This window comes from Acomys minous (genome assembly GCF_964271855.1).
Source record: "Acomys minous genome assembly, chromosome: 13".
Classification (NCBI taxonomy): Eukaryota; Metazoa; Chordata; class Mammalia; order Rodentia; family Muridae; genus Acomys; species Acomys minous.
The window spans coordinates 24,394,794-24,420,346 of record NC_140495.1 but is presented as its reverse complement, the minus strand read 5'-3'; the positions used below and the strand labels follow the sequence as shown (position 1 = coordinate 24,420,346).

The following is a 25,553-nucleotide window of genomic DNA, read 5'->3' as shown; positions in this document are numbered from 1 at the left end:
ACTTCTCGGAGGACTATGCTTCTGTTCTCCAGGGTCACTGCAGGGTCCTGTCTCAGCTTTCCTCAGTGACTGACTATGATTTGTAGGATGAAAGGACCCTTTTCCTCCCCAGCTTGGATTTGGTCAGAGTTTTATCATAAGGACAGAAAGTCAAACTACAGCAGATGGGAAGGGAGGAGTGTACGGACGTACAGTACTGCTAAAAGCACTGCTAGAGGAAATCCCTGTTGGGTTGAGGCAGCAGCCGTCCTAGAAAATTGACCAGGTAAGACTTTAAGCCCCGCTATCAATTGCAACCACCCGCTTGGGACGCCCTTTACCAATTTGCTAACCTTGACCAGATTTCTTTTCTTCCCTGGAGCTATTCTCCTAACCTTCCAGTCTCCTCTACACCAGAGTAAACAAGAGATTTTGTTTTAAGCCTAAAATTGAATACTTAAGGAATGTGTGTGTGTGTGTGTGTTAATATTTGATGATTTCCTTGAAAATTCTTTCAACCAAAACCCAAGTCCAGTGCTTTACAGACATCTTAATTTAAGGCAGTATAGCCTTTCATACTGCAAATTCAGTATAGTAACTTGTAAAAGAAACACTCTTGCCCAAACTGGTACTGAATTCCCGAGTCTCCAGTGCTGCGATTACACGGGCCCGCGTTGTAGGTCACTATTGCAGAACTTAATGTTGGGTAACTGTGGCAGAAAGAGATGGAAAGATACAAAATGAACACGACACTTGGGGGCTTAGCTCTTCAACAAGGTAAACTAAATAAATCTTTGATGCCTGGTGTTTATATGGATCTAAGTATTATCAACTGAGATTATGGGGGAATGGAGATATTATTTTGTATTTCTTGGTACTGTGTTAAATCAAAATGTACTCAGAAATACACGAGAATTAAGGAATCAAAAGTAAGAAACCCTACTATTCTAACACTATAGTCCACATCTAAAATTTTTTCAACTAGTTTGGGCAATTGGTTGCTGTACAGTATTCAATGTATGCGATTAATCATCTCAATTATGCAAAAGCTCATCACTGAAAGTTTGTTTTCACCGAGACAGAACAGTAAAGATGGATCTTTGGAAACTATCTGGACTATATGTAGTCGGAATATTGTGGCCCACAAACTTCACAAGAACCAGGAACTACCTGATGAAAACTCACACTTCCCTCTTAGTGTATACACTTCCTTTCTCAAAACTTAGGCTTTCTCGCACCCGAGGTTTATAAGCAGCCGGGGCCAAGTTCCATTTGTGTCATCTTTTTAAAAAGTTGTGCGTGCGTGTGAAATCGGCAGACGGTGCTTTTTCACTTTTCTTGGCAATCCCTATGATATGGTACTTTCTAAAATTCAACTTCCTTAATCAAGTACAGGGCTCTCAGGACCCTGGGCCCAGATCCTAACAATACTACTAACTATGCCATCTTGGCCAGTACACCCAACTTCCTTGAGCCTTAGTTTCTTAATCAGTAAACTGGAGACGACTCGATTTTGATGTGAAGATCTGAAAGATCTGTTACAGTCAGACCGTACACAGCTGCACAAACGACCGAGTAGATGCTCCTTGAAGGGCAGTCACTTAGCTGATTCCAGGAAGGTGCAGAATCAAGGTCTCAAGGCTCCTCAGACCTCAGAGACCCTGAATCCCATCCACATCTTCTTGGCCTCGGTCGGTGGCCAAGACCCAGACACCGCAGCCCACTAGAGTACACTGTTTTAGAGCCTTGTTTTCTCTGCCAGAGACTCATGCTATTTGGATAGAGCTTCCGGTTCCCTCCACTGCTGCCGGCGTTCAGCAGGAATTCAGTACTGCACTCCATCTTCTAGGCTTTCTGAACCTAACTGAAGGCGAGCAGCGGGGACCTCCATCAGCCACCGCCCTCCTCCGGCAACAGCGCTACAAGCCTCCGCCAGCTCAGCAGCAGACGACGCGGAAGGCTGCGTTACCGAGGATACTGGGGAGGGGCCTGACGTAGACCGCCTATCAGGGATTTTGCGCAGGCGCAGCCTGGCTTCGAGTATCGCGAGAACCGCTTCCCGGAAGTTCCACGTCAGTGGGTCGGTCTGTCCGTGGCTCGGTGGCTTCCTCCGGACCGGTGTCGCCTGGAGCCTTTGAAAGGCTCGGGCTCGAACAGTCGGAGCCATGGTAGGTCGGGCCCCGCGGGACAGAGAGCGGAGCCCATGGGCTGCGGCGGGTTCCCGGGGCTTCCGGGCTGGGGGCCGTGGAGAGAAGCGGTCTGCGCTCCTGCTGTGGCCTGGCGGGGTCCTCCTGTCCTATGGAGTCCTGGGAGACAGAAGGCCAGGCCGGGAGGCTGGGGTGGTTTGGGTACTTGCGAGTGAGCAGCTGCTGACTCTCCTGGCAGTCAGGGCGCCTGCCTGTCAGTGCACCTGGGGGCTGCATTGGGTCCAGTAGCACAAGCAAATGCTAAAGGCGGAAAACGGACGCCTAAGGCAACTTTGACAAAAATCGCTTCATTCTGTCATTAAGGTGGTGTCTGCTAATCTAGCGTCCAGGTTGCGCGCGGTGTTTGGTACCGTGCAGACTCCAGACTGCAAACTTAAGCAGAGGGGAAAAAAGACAATGTATACGGAGTCAAAGGTGGACTTTCGAATGCTTCGGCGGCCCAGTTTGTCGTTTTCTAGGGGCAAAGACGGATTGGGGAATTGCATATAAAACTAGCTTGTGTTTTTCCGCATTTAAAAGATCACCATAGTCACGTTCAAACGTGACCCAAAATGCCTCTGCTCATGAGTGTTAAAATGAAAAAGTGTGAGGCTATCTTTTCTGAAGACAGGAAAAAAAAATAAAAACTAGTATTTGTATTCTTAAACATTTTCCTGCCTATTTTATTTGTTATGGATCACATGATCAAATATTTTGGTGATTGAAGACTGTAGAGGAAAAAATTCCCAAGTCCCTTACCTGACAGTTTAAAATACTTAAGAGTAAGCTTGCACAAAGCAGATTATGGAAGAATTGAAACTAGAAAAGGGTTAGCTGGCGAATGGCATAGCTACTCCCAGAAAGCCTGTTGGAGAAACGATTGGGCAGAAGAGTTGAGTGTGTTGGTGTTTCCAGCTCCTCCCACACCATCCTCATTTGTATACTTTAGTGGGTCTTCAAAGAGCCACCTCAGCCGACCTTGTAATGGTAATCACATCACCTACGTTACAAACAACTGGCATTGATTGGGCCTTCTGTGCTTGTAGATAATAATGACACTTTAGGGAAAGGCCCTTGGGTCTGCCTAAGTTCATTTTGAGACATATTTTTAAATAGTGGCATAGTGCTTTCATTCTTCAGTGTATGTGAGTGCCATACCCACAGACTGAGCCAGCTTTGGGTGGAGGACATTTGGGGCGGAGTACTGTGTGAACATGTGTTGTCATTTTTTTTCTTGTGTGTTTTTTCCCCCCCTTAGCGAGCATGGCATGACAACTCGTTACAACTTTGACCTTGTATTGGTGTTCTAACTGCTCTGGAGGCAGGAGTGGATAGTATAAGCAGACACCTCACCATTTTATATAAGTTGACTTGCGCAGCCCTGGGTTTTTAGTTTGGAGGAGGGTCCTGGAACCATCTGCAGACACCGAAGGATGGCTTTATTTTAAGTCCCGAGTAGAAAGCACAAAGCATGAATTTATCCATCTGCTCCCTTACCATAGGACTATTTATTGTCCTGCATTTTGCTAAACATTGACAGGCTGATTGTCACAGCAGCTGTAGATAATTATGAGTAATGTTTATGGGATGGCTACCATAAGCCCTGCCCTGCTCTAACTGAACTACGAATTTAATTCTCAAAACAGCAAGAGGCAGATATTACTGTTATCCCTGTTTATACAAGTCAAGCCTGGGAGGTGAAGTAAACGTATTACTGCAGGCCTGACTTGAGCGGTGCAGCTGAGGTTTGCAGGTAGCAGGAGCGCGGACCTGAGTTACACCACCTGGTCCTCCCCTGTTCCATTCACATCAATAAGGTGTGGAGGGAAGGACCTGTGTAAGCAGTGATCCTGCCCATAAGAAACAGCCACTGCATGAGCAAGCAGAGCTGTGTGCGCAGGTGAACTGTGAGCGGGGAGGAGTCCTGGCTAGGCGGGGGGTGTTGGTGTTTGGTGGCGGTGGCGTTTAAACTAAGTTTTTAGTTGAAGGTGCAGCGTGAGTTCTTTAGTCATCTAAGACCTGGGAGGATATCTTTTAAAAGTCATGGCTGAGAGGGTAGGTGTGACTACGGGAGCTCTTGCCTGTAGGAGTGGACATTTTTAAACTGGTGTCAGTGCTTTGGAGTATGTGCTGTTCAAATGCTGGGCTATTTGAAGATCCATGGCCAGCTTGAATAATTAATTTTAAAACATTGTTAGGTGTGTGTGTGTGTGTGTGTGTGTGTGTGTGTGTGTGTGTGTGTACACACTGGATGTGGTGGCTTATGTGGAAGATCCCACTATGGCTCCTGGAATAAATATACTTCCTGTTGGTTGAGGAAGAAATTAAAAATTTGTGACAGTAATTAGTGGAGCAAAAATTCAGAAATCATTGAAAAGGTTCTGCTTTAGCTGGGTGTGGTGGCGCACACCTTTAATCCCAGTACTCAGGAGGCAGAGGCAGGCGGATCGCTGTGAGTTCTAGGCCAGCCTGGTCTACAGAGTGAGTCCAGGACAGCCAGGACTGTTACACAGAGAAACCCTGTCTCAAAAAGCGAAAGAAAGAAAGAAAGAGAAAGAAAGAAAGAAAAGGTTTTCCTTTCCTGAATTTAGCATGTAACTTAAAGGTGGTGGCTTGAGTAGGTTTGAATGGGCAGGACCACGTGACAGTGGAAGTGCCCTCAAGGGAGGTGAAGAGTTAGAGCGCTGGCCGTGAGGGAGGCATACGGTGAAGAATGGTTGGAGGTAGACAGTGATCTACGTTTGACCAAGACCCAGGCCTTGTTAGGTGTTTGTTTCAGGATAGCGCCTCTGCTGGATCATCTTGTGCTGGAAAGTAACTAAGTTTCTGTGGCATTCATGGCTGTTAAGGAACAGCACAAAGAAGCTAGCACAGGAGCTCATCCTGCCAAGTCAGCTTTCAGGTTGATCGTTAGTTGAAGGGGAAATGCATTTTAAATTAGCCTAGAGACTGGAACCTACTGCCCCAGGGCATCATTGTCTAGAATTAACTTTTCTTCTCTGATGGCTTTCCTGGGAGAAACAGAAAACAATCACTCAAATAATTTTCTTCTCTGTGGTTCAGATAAGGAGTTTCTGACTGGAAAGGGGCAGTTTTAAACTATTTCTATTTTATGGCTTGGTTTACTTAAAATTGTCCTTCTTTCAGTTATGTTTCTGTAAATTCAAAAGGCCTTCATGGACCTGAGTAAAAACCCTTACTGCTCAGACATTACTACTTGTCTACAGTTCAAATTCCCCACCCCCATCTGATTATTTCCAAAAAGTTCATTTAATATAATAGCTTACGATAATACAACTTCATGAATGACATGTCTCCACAATATTTTCTGGTACAACACTAATGGCATGGACATGAAATTGTGATTTAGTTGATGTATTAAATTTACTTACCTGTTTATAAACAAGGTGTTCTAGAAATATCTTCTGTAGCTCCCTAGAGGTCTTTTCCAGTTTCAGGAAGTCACAGATCAGAAGTTTTACCAGTAGTTAAGATGCTTCCCACTAGGTTTATATTTGAGCTGATGAAAGACAACCATGTGGTGCAGCGATACCAGAGTGTGCTGATAATACAGCCTTCTTGAGACAGAGTTTGCCCCATAGCGCAGGCTGACCTTGAACTCAAAGTCCTCTTTTCCAGGGCCTAGAGTGCTGAGATTACAGGAGCGCCGCACCACATCTGGTAATATATTCTGATTGTCAAACGGTTGTTTGTAAGGAGCCAGGTTTTCGCTAAGAGCACCATTGATGAAACAGTAAAAAGTGTTAATGCTGTCAATCTCAACACCTAAGCAAACATCTTCTAAAGATTCTGTGTTTGTATTATGAAACAAAGATGCATCAAATGCTTGTAAAGTAACATGTATCTGGTAGAAAAAGCACTTTAATGCAGATAAAAGTTTAGGTTGCAAGTTTTACTTGAAATGATGGCTGAGAAACTGCGCATTTAGTAGACATAGCCTGATAACTGAAAGAAGTTAGCTGGTCCCTGACCATGTTTGTTACTGGTGATAGAACCCAACTTTCAAATGGAAATTAGAATTTTAGAGACTGAACTTTATGTATTCTGATACTCAAAGACCTATCAGTTGAAGTAGGACATTACAGTATTAATAAATGTGACTTTTGATTCAATGAAATGAAATTTGTCAAATATGTGGATCTGTATAATTCAATGAACTATCATTGCCCAAATTACCAATGTATTATATTATATAAATCAAGCAGGAGTTGAAATCTATTTGAAGTGTGAGGTAGATGAGTAGATTTTAATTTAGCCAAGCATAAAAGCATAAACAGTTACTCCTGTGACTTTGGATCCCACAATACAAGTGTTCTTTAAGGAGCCCCGCTTGTCAGGTAGCATCAAAGCACAACATCCCGTTCTCCAAAAATAGCTTTTATGTTCTGCTTCCTAGCTGTATGAGTTTGAGGCTAGATGGTGGTGATTTTGTTATGTATCAACTAAAACTACAAACCATAACATACTGGAGACAAAAACAGATCTGAAAAACAGTCTTCTAAAAAGTCAAATTGAAAATTTTTACAAAAATGTAAAACATTATCACTTGAAGTCCTCATACATTTTAAGTGTGAAAAGAAAGAAATCTGGATAAATAAAATTGGAAACCACTACTATAAATACAAACTTTAAAAATATCCTATTTTTGTAAGTGTATTTTTGACATAGGTATTTTATACTTGAAACTATTCACAGCTTAGCAAAGTGAAAGCAATTGTTTCATAAGCCCTTTTTTTCCTTTCTTTTTCTTTTTTTTTCTTTCATAAGCCACTTAACATACTGTTTCAAGCATATTTTATTTGGCTTAAGAATTTAATTTTTCTCAACAATTGTCTTTTCCCCTTAGCCTCTTCGACTTGACATCAAGAGAAAGCTCACAGCCAGGTCTGATCGAGTTAAGAGTGTGGATTTGCATCCCACAGAGCCATGGATGTTGGCGAGTCTTTACAATGGCAGTGTGTGTGTTTGGAATCATGAAACTCAGGTAAGACTTTGAGAGGACTTTATTAGCAACAGAGGCTGTAAAATACCACTACTAAAATGAAAGAAGCACCAGAGTCCAGCCAGCTGTGTGTGCTGCTTCTCAAAGTAGGCTAGAGTATTTCACATGATCGGGAGATTGGCGTGTTTGGGTGCTGCTTCCTTCTGGCCGTATCACAGCTGATAGTTAAATGCAGCAGCATAGTGTAGGGAGTATCAGCCCCAGCTTTGGCCCTGCTTGTTTTGCCTCTCTCTCACCGTGGTTAGTTGCCATTGATGTGTAGTGAGAGTGGCAACAGCATTTTTTAGGGTGAACCCAAATGTTTTTACATTTCAAATAAGGAAATATTGTATTCTCCTTGAGGTAGTAGGTACAATGTTTTAAAATAGTGATGTTATTTGAAGCACACCTGCTGCTAATTTGCTTGCAAGTGTTAACCACACTGAGCCTTGATTTATTACTCTGAATGGATGACACTATTATGACCTTTGCATGAGAAAACTGGTAAGCACATGGAATAGAATGTTAGGCAGCTGTTGCTTATCCAGGAAGAACTATCTCAGTGTTAGCTGTTGCTTTCTCAACTGAGATGTAGCATTTCCCTGCATGGTCTGCTCTTTAGATTGTTTAGCTTCCAGAGTGGACTTACCTTGCCATTTGCCCCACTACAGTACCTCATGTGTTCCTCAGGCATGGTGGTTCTGCACCTAGCCTCTTTTTACTGCTCCACACATCCTTGGATTTGTTGATGACTGGGAAGATTTTGTGCATTTTTCTGCCTTCTTACAGACTTGACATTGAGCCTGCACGGGTTATGTCATAGCCACTTGGTAGCAGCTGTGTATCTGTGTGGCACTCATTCAGGCTTTGTTGTAACCTGAGAAGCCAGGGTGGCCTCAACAATTGTTGTGAGCAAATTCCTATTGTTTTTCCAGTATGCTTTGGCCAATGAGCCAGTAAGGTTGTGTTATATTCCTGAGCTATTCTATTATTGCTTTCTTGGTACAAAGAGAAGCATTAAAAATGATAGCTTAATTTTCAGAATTTTAAAGAACAGACGTTTAAAATGGGACAGCAAAGTGGTCTGTTCATCCCTGATTTTCCTAGGTCTCCTAATTCCCACCTTTAACTCATGTGGATAATCTACTCTGAGCACCCAAGGGACGTCTAAACTGTTTAGCTTTCTTGCTTACTAAAACAAACAAACAACAACCAAAAACAAATCTTCAGCATTTTTTTCTGGAAGTGTATTGCTAAGATGTGAGGGAAAAATGTATCTTGTTTGAGTCATTTCTATGGGTTCAAAAATTTTTTTTGAGACATAGTCTCACTATGCAGCCCTGGCTGTCATAAAACTCACGCACTCTGTAGACCAGGCTGGCCTCAAACTCACAGTGATTTGCCTGTCTCTGCCTCCCAGGTGCTGGGATTAAAGGCGTGCTCCATAAGCATCTGGTTTACGGGCTCAGTTTTTAAAAAGGAAACTAAACTCAGATAATAACTCAACAGATAGTTGAGTGAAGTGCCCAGCAGCTGGACTCCAAACTATTGTAGGTGTGCGGTATACAGTGGTGATGCCTGCTGCCCTTGCAGAGCACGGTGGGGGAGAGAGAGTGAGCATGGAGTTTTGCTGACCAAGTGTTTGCCTGGGAAGGGTTTCCAGACAGAGAAACCAAAGGCGATGCTGGAAAGGAGTGGCAGGCCAGAGCACTGAGGGTCTGGAGTGTCATCCTATGACCGTCTGCTTTCTCTTTTAAATTTCTAATTTTCATATCTACTAAAGAAAATGTGATTGGTCCTGTTTTTTTCTTCTTCTTTTTAATGTCCAGCTGTCATGCATTCATTTAACAACATGTTTAACTAGGAGTGCTTTATAGTCTGATGTTTTAAATACAGCGGAATAAGTTATTTCCTCACAACTCAACATGTTTATTCTTGTTAAAATTTTAAGACACTGGTGAAGACATTTGAAGTATGTGATCTTCCTGTCCGAGCAGCAAAGTTTGTTGCAAGGAAGAACTGGGTGGTGACAGGAGCAGTAAGTAATTCTGATTATCAAATCTTCCTTCTGATTGGTCAGTGGTTATGGATACCAGTTGCAGAACTGTAGTGCCTTGTTTGTCTAGTTAACTAAATGCAGTGTGTTGAAGGACGGATGTTATGCCTGGAGCCTATAATACAGTTTAGTTTTTATGCAGTTATCTCATAATAGTGATGTTTTAAAATCTCCATTCCTAGGACGATATGCAGATTCGGGTGTTCAATTATAACACCCTGGAGAGAGTGCATATGTTTGAAGCACACTCAGATTACATTCGTTGTATTGCTGTTCATCCCACGCAGCCGTTCATTCTCACAAGCAGTGGTAAGAGACAACCTGTTTGAGTCATGTGCACTCTGGTGATTTTCTTTCGGCAAGACATGTTATACTTTAACTGCTGTTACCAGTGGAGCTCTCACTCCAAGCGTCTCTTAAACTAGCTGAATCCCTTACCGTGCTGCTAATGCTGCCCACCTGTGTATTTTAATGAAATAGCAACTGTATTTAGGATTATATTGGAACTGTTCCGATTCCTGTCAGAAAATGTGAAGGTCTAATTCCTCAACATCTGGGGAGCAGAAAGCTCATTAGTATGCTGATGACGAGCTGTTGGCAGATTGCCATAGGCCTTGTTGGTTTATCTGCATATTCAGACTAGCTCCTTAGTATTAGTGTGAAACAGTATACCTGCAGGAGGGCCGTTACTTGGGTAGCCCTGAGTTGGTAGCAGTCTTTGAGATATTTTTAAATTAGCAAGTGAGAACTTTGGTAAAAGTAGTTTGTCTCATCAGACAAATGTGGCATGTTTTCAGCCTGACTTAGATGGTGATCACAGTTTTTATTAAATTAAATTTAAAAACATTTCGTCGGGTGGTGGTGGCGGCGCACGGCTTTAATCCCAGCACTCGGGAGGCAGAGGCAGGCAGATCGCTGTGAGTTCAAGGCCAGCCTGGTCTACAAAGCGAGTCCAGGACAGCCAAGGCTACACAGAGAAACCCTGTCTCAAACAACAACAACAACAACAAAGTTTAAAAACATTTCCCCAGGATTTTTATTTGTCTTTAGTCGCTGACTATATGCACTCTGTCCCCACCGCTCTGTAGTTAGGGATGCCCTGAGGGTAGATGAGGACTGGAGGGCTTCTCCAGTATTGGTTCTGTGGCTGAGATGTGTGAACTGTGCTCCATTTGTTGCCTTAAAAGATACCAAGACTGCCTTACTACAGAAATGAGAAGCAAGTTGCAACTGACTCGGCTTTCTTTTGCTGTAGATGACATGCTTATTAAACTCTGGGACTGGGATAAAAAATGGTCTTGTTCGCAAGTGTTTGAAGGACACACGCATTACGTTATGCAGATCGTGATAAACCCCAAAGATAACAATCAGTTTGCCAGTGCTTCTCTGGACAGGACCATCAAGGTAGGTGTCCACTCTGTTGTGCTCTGCTTTGGCTGCTCAGAAAGCTACCCCCACGCTCTGACAGAAGGAACACTGGCATGCAGAAGCAGCATGCTATCAAATTTGTTTACATTCTAGGATCTTAGAGTAAGAAGCATTGCCATGATTTCTAGGTCTTTCTCTCTCTCCTCCCCCCCCCCCCCCCCACAATCCATCTGTCCATGTCCTTTAGTCATTGTTATTCCTTCCTCATCATTGGTCTGTTTACATTTAAATTCTTTCTGCTGCCATTCCTCCTTACTGCCTGTTTCCCTCTTTGGGCTGCCTTTCTTCATAGAGTCTGTCAGTTTGCTGTGTGAGGGTAAACTACAGATGCCTAAAAGTGAAATATAGGCTTGTCAGGGCTAGCCTCGGCTGATGTTATAGACAGCAGTATAACTTTGACCTACCCACTGTCCTCAAAATGCCATGAGTTCACAGAACATTGCCTTCATGGGCTCGGCCCTCAGACTGCTGCAGGTGTTTTCACTCTCCCATGTGGATTTACTTTTCTCAGGACAACTGCGTAGCTCTCTAAGGGTTAGCACAGATAGTCCTTCTGAGAAACTCAAGTCAAGTACCTGATGGCTGTAGACTGAGTATATCTCACTCTCCTTAGCCTTTGCTTCTATTAACAGTCTTCATATTGAGTCATAATTCTTGTAGTTTGGAATTCTTTATCCCCAAGACATACGGGATATTTGGGGCAGGAGCTGTGTCTCCCCTTGCACAGCACCAAGAAGACAGTCTGGGAGAGTAGCACAGTTCCTTGGCTGTACTGAACACTAAGTGTATATTGCAGTGAGTACAGTCAGATTTCTCTAGATACTCTCTCCCAGTCCATTGACCTAAATTTCAAATCACATTACTTTTGCTTACATGTTTGCTTGCATATGTATAATGTTTTTATTAATTTAACTCATACAAGCTACTTTGTGTTTAAATATCTTCAGGCTAGGGTTGGAGAGATGGCTCAGTGGTTAAGAGCACTAGCTACTCTTCCAAAGGTCCTGAATTCAATTCCCAGCAACCACATGGTGGCTCACAAGCACCTTTAATGAGATCTGGTACCCTCTTCTGGCATGTAGGTGTACAGGCAGGCAGAACACTATACATAATAAAGCTTGTGGGTTTTTTTTTTTGTTTTAAATCTTCAGGTTCTTAAACCTGACTTTGTTACGTTTTGTTGAATTGCCCTTGCTTTTGACATAGATAGGAAACTGAGATCGGTTTTAACTTTTTCACTAATTAAGTTTATTTATTTACTTTTGAGTCAGGGTCTCTGGTGTATGCTAAGGTGGCCCAGAGTGTGCAGCCCATGCTGGCCTCACAGTTTCAATTTTCTCATCCTCCCAGGTGCTGGGAACACAGGCCTGTGTCTCTCTGCCTAGCAAGTTTACTTTCATTTTAGTACACATTACTAATCCAGTAAATCTCCCACCAAATCTTTCTTTAAAATAGAGGCTTTCAAGGTGTTGATGCGTTGCTTCTTGCCCTTCACCCGTTTACCGGTTTTCTTAGTTGCTTTCTGTTGCTGTGATAAAACACTGACCAAAATCAACTTAGGGAAGAGAGGGCTTATTTCCCCTTATAGCTTATAGTAGTCATCCTCCAGGGTCAGGGCAGGAGCTCAAGGCAGGAACCTGGAGGAACACCATTTATTGTCTTGCTTTTCATGATTTGCTCAGCCTGCTTTCTTAAACCATCCAGGCTCACCTGGCCAGGGGAAGCAACATCCCAGTGAGCTGGGTCCTCCAACATCAATTAGTAATCAAGAAAATGCCTCCACAGCGTTGTCTGCAGGCCAGTTCTGATGGCAGCATTTTCTCGGTTGAAGCCTCTCTTACCAGATAACTACTGGTGTCAAGTTGACAAAAACTAACTAGGACATCAACTAAAATTATATCATCTCTATGGAGAAGCCTAGGAATTGGCATCTTCAGAGAGCAGTGAGTGGTTCTGCTTCCTGAAATTAACATGAGGAGAACAGCAAAAGACCCTTGAGCACTCTCTGTCTTGGGCCTTGGTGTTTGAAGTCTCTGGGAGAAGTGGGTGGGACTGCCTCTGAAAGTACTGACTGGCAGATGCTGCTGTTCTCTGTAGGTGTGGCAGCTGGGCTCTTCATCACCAAACTTCACTCTGGAGGGACATGAAAAAGGTGTGAATTGCATTGATTACTACAGTGGTGGTGACAAGCCATACCTCATTTCAGGTGCAGATGACCGGCTCGTTAAGATATGGGATTATCAGGTACAGTTTCTGTAAGCTTCCTTGCTGCACACTAGACTTGGCCTTTACTGCTTCCTATAGCGCCTCTGAGGCTTGGATGGAAGGACTCTTCACAGAGTCGTAAATTAGGGCCCTAGTATTTACTCCTAAATTGTGGTCCTAGAATTCCCCCGCCCCTTTTCTTTTTCTTTTTTTCTTTCTTTTTTCCCCTCTTTCTCTCTTTCTTTTTCTTGTGTGTGTGTGTGTGTGTGTGTGTGTGTGTGTGTGTGTGTGTGTGTGATTTTTCGAGACAGAGTTTCTCTGTGTAGCCTTGGCTACATTCGCACTGTAGACCAAGCTAGGCTCAAACTCAACATCGATCCACCTGCCTCTGCCTCTCAAGGGCTGGGATTAAAGGCATGCGCCACCATGCCCAGCTGAATTTTCCCCTTTATAAGAAATAAATACAAATGCATTTTAAGATGTTAAAAATAAAATGCCATCATGCTTATTGTTTGTTTAAAATGGTGTTTACATTGTCATATTAAACCACACGTGTCTGAGTGTCCTTGTTACCAGACTTGTGTATCTGCATGAAACCAGCACAACAGTGAATGTTGTAATGTAACCATGGCACACATTTCACTGCATGGAACAGTCATAAACCTAGTTATCACCCATAATACATGCTTTGTGTCTCTAGGGTTTTTACACCCCTCCCTCTTAGCTTCTAAAGTTTCTGAACAGTGGAACATAATGGCTTTCTCTATCTCAATTTCAGAATAAAACTTGTGTGCAGACTCTGGAGGGGCACGCTCAGAATGTGTCATGTGCAAGCTTCCATCCTGAGCTGCCCATCATCATCACAGGGTCAGAAGATGGTAAGTTAGAGTCTGGGTTCTGCATACTTGACATGATTCACTGGATATTTAAGCCAAGTGGCAGCCCTGCATTGCAGTGGGGGGTTTCTAGCAGCTTCCATACCTTGATTAGGATTCTAGACTTAAAGTACAGAAGAATAAAATAACTTTATTATCCTCACCAATCTAGTGTCTTTTGACTCTATCATTTAAGTAAAAGGACATCAGGTAGTCTAGAGAAGAACGAGAAAGCCTGAGCATCGGAGTCTTGACAGACCTGGGCTCAAATTCAGGCTCTGCCGCTTTGTAAATGTATGGTTTGGGTGGGTTAAATGTATGGTTTGGGTGGATTAAGAACATGCTAGTTTACTCAGGATTATTGCAGAAGGGAAGAAGAAATCATACACAGCAAACATGTTACATGGTAAGCACTCTACCCAGGAAACCTGTTGTGACTTTACACTTAAGTGTAAACCTTTCTTAAGAAAGATTTTTTTGTTGCTTCATGCTTATGATGTTTTGTAAAATGAGCTAAATAATATAGATCTGAATGTCATAAAATTGCTACAAAATACTTGTATTGAAATAGACGTCCATGCAGCTCATTCACCTAACAGTATCTTGCATGTTCACATCCAGAGGGAACGTTGACATTGTTGCTTTTTAGGGACTGTGCGAATCTGGCATTCTAGCACCTACCGGCTTGAGAGCACACTGAATTATGGAATGGAGAGGGTGTGGTGTGTGGCCAGTCTGAGAGGGTCCAACAATGTTGCACTGGGCTATGATGAAGGAAGCATCATTGTGAAGGTAATTGTACTTCTGCTGGATAGATGGAAATAGGCAGAGCCATTCTTGGGGGTTTTGGATGGTCATCTTCCAAGTCCCCAGTTCTATTAAACTAGCACTTCTGTTATTAACTAGAAGAGATCAGGCAATGACAGTTTGATGTGGAAGAAATAAGACTCCACTAGGGGAAGAAAGAGTCTGTTCTCTGGTTTCTGTTTTTCTTTCAGTCACTAAGAGCTATTTGTCATTGTTCCAGCTTGGTCGGGAGGAACCGGCCATGTCCATGGATGCCAATGGGAAGATAATCTGGGCCAAGCATTCAGAAGTTCAGCAGGCCAACCTAAAAGCAATGGGCGATGCTGAAATTAAAGATGGAGAAAGGTTGCCACTGGCAGTAAAGGATATGGGCAGTTGTGAAATATATCCACAGACTATTCAGCACAATCCGAATGGGCGGTAAGTGATCATCAACATCCCTCTCCGGGCTTGCGTGTGGTATAACAGCTTTGCATAAGCACAGCATGTACCTAATCTGCCACACGGGAGCTGTGCCGTGCCTACAGTTCCACAGTGGGTGGCTGCCAGGTCAGTTGATGGAGTGGCATACAGGTGGCACAGTTAGGTAGTATTGTTTCCTTGTCCTTTGGATGCACTGGATGTGCCTTCTGTCCTAAGAGTCGGTGCTACATACTTACTGCTTACTTACTGCTCTCATGGAAGACTTAACACCTGTGTATCTTCTGAAAACGTTTGGGATTGGAAAACTTGTATTTCTTATTCATAATTTGAATTGTCAGTTCTTTTTTCCCTTAAGATTTATAAAATAATAATTATGTGAGAGAAGTTTCTTCTTCTCTGAACAATAAGTTTAAGCTCAACCTCTAGAGCCGTGTAGTGGTTCTCACCTTCCTAATGCTGTGACCCCTTAATGCAGTTCCTCATGTTGTGGTGTAAATATCAGATGTGCAGGATATCTGATATGCAGCCCCGTGAAAGGGTCACTCACCACCCCCAAAGGGGTCATGACCTACACGATAAGAACCACTGTTCTGAGCTTTAAAAATCATTTTACAGTCTATTGGATGCCTTAAACTATCTTCACTATCATAAATGACAAAGTAGTGTATCAAGGTTCAATCACTGACATCTGTAATCATTTTTAATTATCTTTTGAAAGTTAAGTGATTATATATATCTTCAAACACTTTTTGCTGTAAGGTTTTCATTTTACCTTTGAGTGCCTTCCAATAAGGCACTTTTAAATGGAATTTGAAGAGATTATTTTGTCTACTGGGGGGAAATGTTTGGCTGTGTAACATTCTATTTTTATTCATTACTTAAATGTTAGTGGTCCTGTTCACTTTAATAACTAACAGTTGAATAAGACTTTTTGTTCATTTAATGATGAACATTGGTACATAGGTAAACATACTGTCAGGCAGTACCTTCTTGTGGTGTGATGCCGTGAGCATGGTGTGTGCACCTTGGTGCTGAGCAAGCACTACTGAATGATTTGGAGTCCTCTGCACCCCCAGCTGTGCTTGCTTATCCCCAGGCTCTGTGACTGATGAGGGAGGCCATTGCCATAATAATGTCTTTGCTGTTAGCCCTTTTTGCTTTTGGTCTTGTTGCTCAGACTATTTATGTACAGCATATTCAAAGAATTGTATACCTCTAACATTTTAAACTGTAATAATTGACTAAAGCAGCATTTGTTACTGAATTTTTATTATAAATGTGAATTGCTGTTCCCTGATGCCTACATGTCATTATCCCTGATTTCTGTCATTTCTAGGTTTGTTGTGGTATGTGGTGATGGGGAGTATATCATCTACACAGCAATGGCTTTGAGAAACAAAAGCTTTGGGTCTGCCCAGGAGTTTGCATGGGCTCACGACTCTTCAGAGTAAGTGTGATGCCTAGTTTGCCCTCGTTGCAGATAGGGTGCTGGCGTGAATGTGGTTGATGCTTTTCCATGTTAAAAGGCAGGTTCCCCCAACAGCTACTTGATTAAAGCATCTGGAGAGTATAAACACATAGCATGAAACCCATTCATTATTTGTCTAGCTAAAGTTTTCATGATATCCTGGGACAAAATAGGTCAGTGAATTTTTAAATGGAGATACATTTTATATTTTTCAATAGTATTTAATCAGAAGCATTTGAGCATATATCTCTGGTATTCAATGGAATTATGGCACAGTATGTAATGTATTATCTCCCCTATCCTTCAGGTATGCAATAAGAGAAAGCAACAGTGTTGTAAAGATATTTAAGAACTTTAAGGAAAAAAAATCATTTAAACCTGACTTTGGAGCTGAAAGTGAGTGCTCTTTATTTATGACACATTTTGAGAATCTTTGTAATGTCTCAGAACATTTGAACAGACTCTTCCCTTGTCATTTTAAAGGTATCTATGGGGGCTTCTTGCTGGGAGTCAGGTCTGTAAATGGCTTAGCCTTCTATGACTGGGACAATACAGAGCTCATCCGCAGGATTGAGATCCAGCCCAAGCACGTGAGTTCCTCCTCTGTGGTTGATTTTGGGAGATTTATCTTCGAAAGGTCTAAGTCCTTCAAGAAGGGCCCTTTGCACACTGTGATCCTGGTCCCATTGTGTTGAAAACCATGTCATTTACTGTGAAGTGCTCAGAGCATCAGTTATGCATTGGAATCAAATAGTACACGTTGACTATTTGTAAAAGTATAGGATGCTATACAAATTCCAAAATTGATATTTTAAATGCCTTTTAAAAAGTAAACATGCATGTTAAAGACCAAAATTAGGGAATTACTAATGTGCAAAAGGTTTTCCATACTTCATGTAATGGTCAAGAGACCATAGATCTGATGGTTAGTTTGACACCTTACACTGTTAGGGTATTGCCATTAGAGGGTATCTTGCCTTGCTGTGGTCCTGAGTCTGTCTTCTAGAACATGAGGTTAAGACTCAGAGGATATTGCTTTGTGGTATTACTGTTGTTTGGTTTTGTGGAGAAGGGGGAAATAAAGAGTGAGAAACACTGTTTGAGAGACTAGAGAGCAGCTGGCTACTCCTAAAGACAGCACTGCTGACTCCCATTGGCTTTCCACAGCAGCCCTGTGCTGTTTGCCTTCCCACATGTGTGTACAGTATACTGCACCAAATGCTAAGTGCACAATTAGACCTTACTGTATGCTGATACTGCAGTGAATAAGTGTGTACGGTGTGTGCTGGCTGCTCAAATAGGCAGTCATCTGTGTCTATATGCTGGGTTTCAGATTTTCTGGTCTGATTCTGGAGAGCTGGTCTGCATTGCCACCGAGGAGTCATTTTTTATTCTTAAGTATCTGTCAGAAAAAGTCTTGGCTGCACAGGAAACACATGAGGGAGTTACTGAAGATGGCATTGAAGATGCCTTTGAGGTAAATGTCTCAGCCCAGTTTGGGCTTTGTTTTTAATATTGTAGATTCTTAAAACAGACTACACTGATCTTAACATTTCTGTATAAATTAGGTTTGGGGAGGGTGGCTGTACATTCTGCTTACATGTAAAAATTAAATTCTTGGCACAGAATTTGAAAGTAAGTATGCTTGAAATAATTGTGTGCCCTGACAGGCACACAATTGTAGGAAGTCTGCAGGCTTGCTTTGCTATCTTTCACTAAGGAAACTTGAAAGTGTTTGGTCAGAGGAGCTCCGAGATGGGAAACGAACCATCCACTGTGGGATAGATGCCATAAAGGACTCGGAGATGCTTGGCATTTCAGCTTCATGTATGTTTGTGTGTTGGGCAGTTTAGATTCATACTCTTGGCTCATAGTTATGACAACAATGACATTTCACAGTATCTATCCTAACACTGTTTTTACATGAAGACAAAAATTCCTAGGAAGAATCTTCTCAGATTCAGTTTCACTTTGTATTCCTTGTGTGTTACTTACCATTTTCATCATATCCAGTTTGTTGTTCAGATTTCTGGTGTTGGCTAAGAGACCAAGAGTCTTCCTTTTGTTTCTATAGGTTCTTGGTGAAATTCAGGAAATTGTGAAAACTGGGCTGTGGGTAGGTGACTGCTTCATTTACACAAGTTCTGTGAACAGACTAAACTATTACGTGGGAGGAGAAATAGTCACCATTGCCCACTTGGACAGGTATTGAGCATCATTTTCCTTTTGTCTTAAGCTGCCTAAATTTGAAAGTGCTGTGTGAACCAAATGTAGTGTTGACTTGTGTAACTATGACAGGGCGATTCCCTACAGTTGTTTTAGTAAGTTTTCTGATGGTAGCCAAAATCACACCTATCAAATGGAAAGATTTTGAGCAAGAGAGGAGAGTGTGTGCATGTGTACATGTTGTAACTGTAGATTTGGGCTTCCAATTTTGTTTCTCTTACAGGACAATGTACCTTCTGGGCTATATTCCTAAGGACAACAGGCTATATCTGGGGGATAAGGAATTGAACATAGTTAGCTACTCCCTGCTGGTTTCAGTCCTGGAATACCAGACTGCTGTCATGCGGAGGGATTTTAGCATGGCCGATAAGGTTCTCCCTACCATTCCCAAAGAGCAGAGGACCAGAGTTGCACACTTTTTGGAGAAACAGGTAAGACATTTTACCTGCCTGCTACACCCTCCACCCCCGCTCCTTCTTTTTTTTCTCTTTCTCTTCTCTCTTATTTAAAAAAAAAAAAATAATAATTTAGTTAAGTTAGTATACAGTGCTTTGCCTGCATATACATCTGCAAGCCAGAAGAGGGCATTAGATCACATTATAGATGGTTGTGAGCCACCATGTGGTTGCTGGGAATTGAACTCAGGACCTCTGGAAGAGCAGCCAGTGCTCGTAACTGCTGAGCCATCTCTCCAGCCCCCTCCTTTCTTATTTTTAAAACTAGCATTTGACAGATGTTGATATAGGCTGTAGAACGTCATCCTGTTAGTATTGGTGCTGATTTTATCAGTCGTCTTCTTACACCCCCTTTTAAAGGTTGTTGATATTTTTATTTCTAGTTAGGTGTGGTGGTGCACACCTTTAATTCTAGAACTAGGGAGGCAGAAGTAGGTGCATCTCAGAGTTCCAAGGCCAGCCAGAGCTGTAGAGTAAAGTGCCCTTGCTTCAGTTACATTTTCACAGCATATAACATGGTTCTGCAAGGTGTAAATCACATTCTTACCTGTCCCCTTCCTGTTTTTCAGAGGTATTTACTGTTTTCATGCCTGAGGATATAGCAGTTCACTGATTGTTCATTTTCAGCTTTAGGCATCATGTGAAGCGACGCATGTGAATAGGGATTCTTGAGTGTGGACATTACAAGAAGGCTGTGGCAAATAGTTGCCTAATGAATCTACTAATGTCTTCAGTTTAAAACATTCTAGATGCTGTTTCAGCTGATACACAGCTCTGATGGAACTGACAGACACTGCAGTATTTTAATATGGCTTCTCCTTAAGCTGGTTAGATTTAACAGAAACTACCTGCCATCAGTAGAAGCTAGCTCAGAGGCTTTAACATTTTGGGTTTCTTTTAGTCTTTCTCCATTCTTAAAACAGTTTTCTCCTAATCAGGAGACTATCAACAACTAAGACCTGTTGTATATCCCTAGAGAGAGAGAGACCTTTAGAGCATAGACCTGTGTGTCAAGGGACTAGAGGGACAGTAGGGATATGTACTGTCTGCCTGCCTTTAGGCAGTTTTATTTTTAGTATTGTAATTCATGAGACACCTTGGAGTTTTGAGGTATAAACTAGGTTGTTCTGTGCTGCTGAGTGGTTGAGAGTATTTGCTGCTGTTGCAGTTGGTTCCAATCAACTGATTGCCAGTTTACAATGGCCCTTAGCTCCAGTTCAAGGGGGAACTCAGTGCCCTGTCCTGGCTTCTGCAGGCACCAGGCACACACATAGTGTGCTTACATACATGTAGGCCAAACATTCATACACAAATCAATGTTTTCATTATTTTTATATACATTGGTGTTTTGTCTGTATGTATGTCTGTATGATGGTGTCAGATTCCCTGGAATAGGAGTTACAGACAGTTGTGAGCTGCCATGTGGGTGCTGGGAATTGAACCTGGGTCCTCTGGAAGAGCACTCAGCCCTCTTAACCACTGAGCTCTATCTCCAAAAGTTCTCTTTAAAATTTGGTCAGTTAGCCGAGCAGTGGTGGTGCACACCATTAATCCCAGCACTTAGGGAGGCAGAGGCAGGTGAATCTCTGAGTTCGAGGCCAGCCTGGACTACAGAGAGAGTTCCAGGTCAAGGCTAGAGAGAAAACTTGCCTCAAAAAATATAAATATATATAGAATTTGGTCAGTCATAATTTCCTCTCCTTTTGTAGTATGTCCTTAGGAGTTTATGCCCCACCAAACACAAAAATTACCTTTAGTATCATCCTAGTGGAGATTGGAAATAGCACAAAAGCAAGCACATGTCACCTGTTTTGCTGTTGGAACCTGACCAGTTCCTAACATCTGCCCTCTGCTTTGGGGTCCTCTGCTGCTGCTGCTAGGGAAGTAGTGACCTGGATTGTTTATAACCAGCGTTTACACTGCCCGGTGGGAGGTGACAAAGTGGAACAGCACATTTCCAGCAACCCTGAAAGTTGTCTGGTTTCTCTGTCCTGACCACCCTACAGTAAGCGTTTTCCTTCAGTGTGCTGAGATGTAAACCCCCCCCCCCCCAAGTCTCCCTCTGACACAGCCCCATTCCCAGAGCTGAAAAACTTGTCCTTCAATGGTTTGGTCTTAACTTTGTAAGTAAAGTAGTTGATTTAAAAGCCTGTCTCTGGCGGCTTTATGTCCAGTGGAGCATGAGACAGAGTGCTTTGGCTTTCTTCCTTTGGATACTTGATAGGCTGAAGCTGAGACCAAAATAAACTGTAACTGATGGGAACCCACTAGTTCTTGGAGCCCAGATACAAGCTGAATGACCTACAGGTGACAGAAGACTGGAAGGCTTTCCCTTTCTCTTCCCTTTCTGATATTAACCTCTATAAAATGAGTCCTGGACTAATGACCTCCAAGGCTCACTTTTGAAGTTACCAGCAGCTGAATTTACCAGTGCCATGTGTCCCATCCCTGATGCAGCCAATATAGTTGTATCTAATTAGGACTTATCAAAATGTCTGAGATACATCAGTTCTTTAGTTCTGACCCACATCCCAGCTCTCCCAGAAATCTTGTAAGTTTAAGTATTTCTTCCTGTACTATCTTTGTTACAGGATGACCTTAAAGACATAAAATTGTGCACAGTAGACATTTTAGAAATTATAAAAGCATAAGAAGAAATGGGAATGGAAACTTCATTTGCTAAAAAATGCTTCCTTTTCCATTGTTGGTGGTATAGTCATGGATGCTATGATATAGGTATCAAGTTACTAGGGATTAGAGTCCACGTGGTCCACTGAAGTAGATGGCTGTGAGGTTTTCCTGTCAGGTCTTTAGAGAGAAATAATTTGTTGTGTGTATACTGTATATACACATTCTTTGTATGTGTAAGTCACACATTTTCTTTTTTAAAAACACGTAGGGCTTCAAGCAGCAAGCACTTACAGTATCCACAGACCCTGAACATCGTTTCGAGCTTGCGCTTCAACTTGGAGAGCTGAAAATTGCTTACCAGTTAGCAGTGGAGGCAGAGGTATGTTCTAATCCAAGACTCTGCGTAACCGGGGAAGGGTTAGGAGGAACTTAGATATTCCTGCTGAAACATTTTGTTACTAGTGACTCATTTTGGTAAGGCTGTCGTCTCTGATCTTTTTCAAAGATGCATTGTTGACCATTGCATAAACTAAGTTAAATTCAGGGTTCTTAGTTCTGTAATCTATTTAAGAAGTATTTTCCAAACAATTGAGATATAATCTGAATAAATAAATAAATAAAGTAGTAGTAGTAGTAGTAGTAGTAGTATTACTACTACTACTACTACTACTAATAATAATAATAATAATACTAATAATACTAATAATAATAGAGAATGTCATGTGCATGATAAAAAATTTGTATCTGGCAATTAAAGAAATCCATTAATTAACAACAAAAAAAGTATTTTCCTGTCTAGTCTGGGTCTCAGAGTATAGACATGGCAACAATTTGCCATATTACAAACTAGAGAAGAAGTCTGACATTTTGTAGATCTTTGTATATACATGTATTGGAAATTATGGGTTAAATATAGCATTCATGAGTAAGTTAATTTCAGATTGTAGAAAAAAATAGCTGTCAAGATCATTTAAATGTGCATTTTACTTGATTTCTGAGAAGCTACAAATGATCATATTCATTATTAAATATTTAAGGATCTAATTTTCTACTCCTGAAAAAGTGTTACTAATATACTTATTAAAATAACTGTAGTCTAATGACATTTTAATTCCATTTACATGGTTTTAGATTCAGTTCACTGTGTAAGTAAAAAATAAAAATGAGTTAATTATTCATGTACCATTTGAATTTTGCTCATGTGATTTTCATTTCATTACATTTTTATCATGCCTTTGACTGACAGCCAATTTACCAACATAACTCAAAAATTACATTGTATAAATATCTTCAGTTATCATCACAGTGATGTTCAAAGTAACAGAATAATGCTGATATTGGAAATGTAAGTATTTATTTTCCAAAGATGTTTTATCTTAAACTCTTATAGTCGGAGCAGAAGTGGAAGCAACTTGCTGAACTTGCCATTAGTAAATGTCAGTTCAGCCTAGCCCAGGAGTGTCTGCACCATGCCCAGGATTACGGGGGCCTGCTGCTCTTGGCCACTGCCTCTGGAAATGCTAGCATGGTGAACAAGCTGGCAGAAGGTGCGGAGAGAGACGGCAAAAATAACGTGGCATTTATGAGCTACTTTTTACAGGGCAAGTAAGTATTATCTCAATGTCTAGAAGACTTTAAGGAATTATAAGCAGTTATTTCTACACTGACTATGAGGATAGTGTTTGACAGGAATATGAAACACAAGTCCTAGGGACAGAGCTGATGGATGGCTGACTGGTGCTGAATAGTGAGGACAGTCAGAGAACAGGGCTACCTATCTTGGGGACACTTGCCTTCAGCACGAGATGCTCTGATAACTTTTGTTCTCTATCTTTATGCTTGAGCTGTTCAGGGTCAAAGAGTCTACCGGGTTGTTGTGTCTTCCAGTTGGTACCTAATGGCAGAGGACTATCTACAGCAGGCCGTTTTGATCTGTTTCATGCAAGGATAGGATGATGAAAGTGCTCTTTACTATTTAAACTCAACTTTTAAGTCTAGCTGAGTTAATGAGAGCCAAACCACATGGGCATCAGCTTGCCTTTTGGAAATAAACACAAAGTATTCATTAGCCTTGCCTTAGATGCCACTTCTTACAAATCCTACACCCCATCAACAAACATTTTCTTGAGGTGTGCTAAGGAGCTGAACCCCTGAGATTTGTGCACACTAGACAGTGTTCCTCCATTACTGAGCTACACTTCTAGGCTCGTCATAAAACTCAGTAGTTCAAATGGGCTGGAAGCAGTCCTGTCCCCCACACCCCTGAAGTTCACTGGTTTTGTCCAACATTAAGACAATTAAAAGTCTCAGCAACAGAAAGAGGTCCACACTTTTGGCTTTATGTGGTGCTATCATTTCTCTAACAGTATCTCTGCTTTACTCTGTAGGCTTGATGCTTGCCTAGAGCTCTTGATCAGAACAGGAAGACTCCCGGAAGCTGCCTTCCTGGCCCGCACTTACTTACCCAGCCAGGTCTCAAGGTATGGACTTTGTTTAGAGAGAAATGTTTCAACTAAAAACAGGGCTCAACCGATCATCTTTTGGTTCTGTGATGTCTCTAATATTAGGGTAGTGAAGCTGTGGAGGGAGAATCTCTCAAAAGTCAACCAGAAAGCAGCAGAATCCCTTGCTGACCCCACAGAGTATGAAAACCTTTTCCCTGGATTAAAAGAAGCCTTTGTTGTTGAAGAGTGGGTGAAGGAGACACATGCGGATCTGTGGCCAGCCAAGCAGTACCCTATTGTCACGGTGAGTGGCAGAGTGACAGACAAGCAGTCACAAGTCCAGATTTAAAATGTGCTAAATACATTATTATTTGGGCCAAGTGTCTAGATCACTTCTGATGATTGTTGTTTTATTCTGATAGCCAAATGAAGAGAGAAATGTTATGGAAGAGGCAAAAGGCTTTCAGCCCTCAAGACCCACAGCTCAGCAGGTTTGTAGAGAACTGTTGATTCAGAACACTTCCTATTCCTGGCTACCTTTGCATGGGGGAATATTTAAATCTCTGGGCAAGTTCCTTTGGCTTCATATTTACCTCTTATTCTTCAGGAACCCAATGGAAAACCTGCTTCTAGCCCAGTTATCATGGCCTCTCAAACTACTCACAAAGAAGAAAAGGTGGGTCAGTCATCTACCTCCAGTCCCATGTCAGAAGGGCAGACCTATGAGATTTTTATGTCTTTGGCTTCAAAGTGGGGTAATGTTCTTGTAAGGAAATTTAGTTCTGGCTTTGGACTGTGAACCAGGTAACTTAACACATAACATTCACACTCTCCTTCCTCTCTCCCTTGCAGAACTTATTCGAACTAGAAGTCGATTTGGATAACTTGGAATTAGAGGATCTTGATACAACAGACATCAATCTGGATGAAGATATTCTGGATGATTGAAGCTTGCCATTTACTCCAGTAAGAGATCATTATGACGTACATAAATTGATCTCCCTGATCAGACACTGGGATCACCTTGATTGCAAGCAAAGGGGAACACAGCCACTTCCTCATCTTCAGAGGAGTTGATAGGCAGCATTACTATGTTCTCTTTGTTAACTGAAACAGACATTTACATTTTTCATATTATCATTAGACCATCCATCCCTCATAATAAATACATCTTTTGAATTAATGAAAAATCTAGAGTTTCCTTCTTAATTTTAGATGGCTGAGCCAAAACACCTTACTGGGGATCAGCTTCACTCTCCTTGCTTTGGATAGCTAACGATATTGTTCAAAGCCTGGGTCTGATCTTGTATCTTAGTTTGCCTGGTGGGCATACACCCTGGCTTGTCCAGCTGGGCTGTCAACATTACC

At 41.9% G+C, this 25,553-nt stretch overlaps 1 protein-coding gene across 1 annotated transcript; it reads left to right on the top strand.

The window, feature by feature from the left end:
• COPB2 (COPI coat complex subunit beta 2) lies at positions 1 to 25,375 on the top strand. Its single transcript, XM_084752241.1, has 23 exons — positions 1 to 265; positions 1,829 to 2,147; positions 7,033 to 7,170; positions 9,119 to 9,205; positions 9,406 to 9,532; positions 10,479 to 10,627; positions 12,749 to 12,895; positions 13,635 to 13,734; positions 14,381 to 14,523; positions 14,759 to 14,958; positions 16,298 to 16,408; positions 16,737 to 16,825; positions 16,913 to 17,019; positions 17,763 to 17,906; positions 18,504 to 18,634; positions 18,879 to 19,086; positions 22,010 to 22,120; positions 23,132 to 23,346; positions 24,129 to 24,221; positions 24,309 to 24,489; positions 24,608 to 24,676; positions 24,793 to 24,861; positions 25,038 to 25,375. Exons 2-23 carry the CDS (start codon positions 2,145 to 2,147, stop codon positions 25,131 to 25,133), a joined length of 2,718 nt encoding a protein of 905 aa, XP_084608367.1. The 5' UTR covers positions 1 to 265; positions 1,829 to 2,144; the 3' UTR covers positions 25,134 to 25,375.
• Positions 25,376 to 25,553: the final 178 nt, after the last annotated feature.

Bases quoted from the DNA above. Each gene is read 5' to 3' on its own strand.
- COPB2 (XM_084752241.1), top strand. The intron at 17,907-18,503 runs GTAAATGTCTCA...TTGTTTCTATAG, and splicing joins GCATTGAAGATGCCTTTGAG to GTTCTTGGTGAAATTCAGGA. The intron at 23,347-24,128 runs GTAAGTATTATC...TTTACTCTGTAG, and splicing joins AGCTACTTTTTACAGGGCAA to GCTTGATGCTTGCCTAGAGC.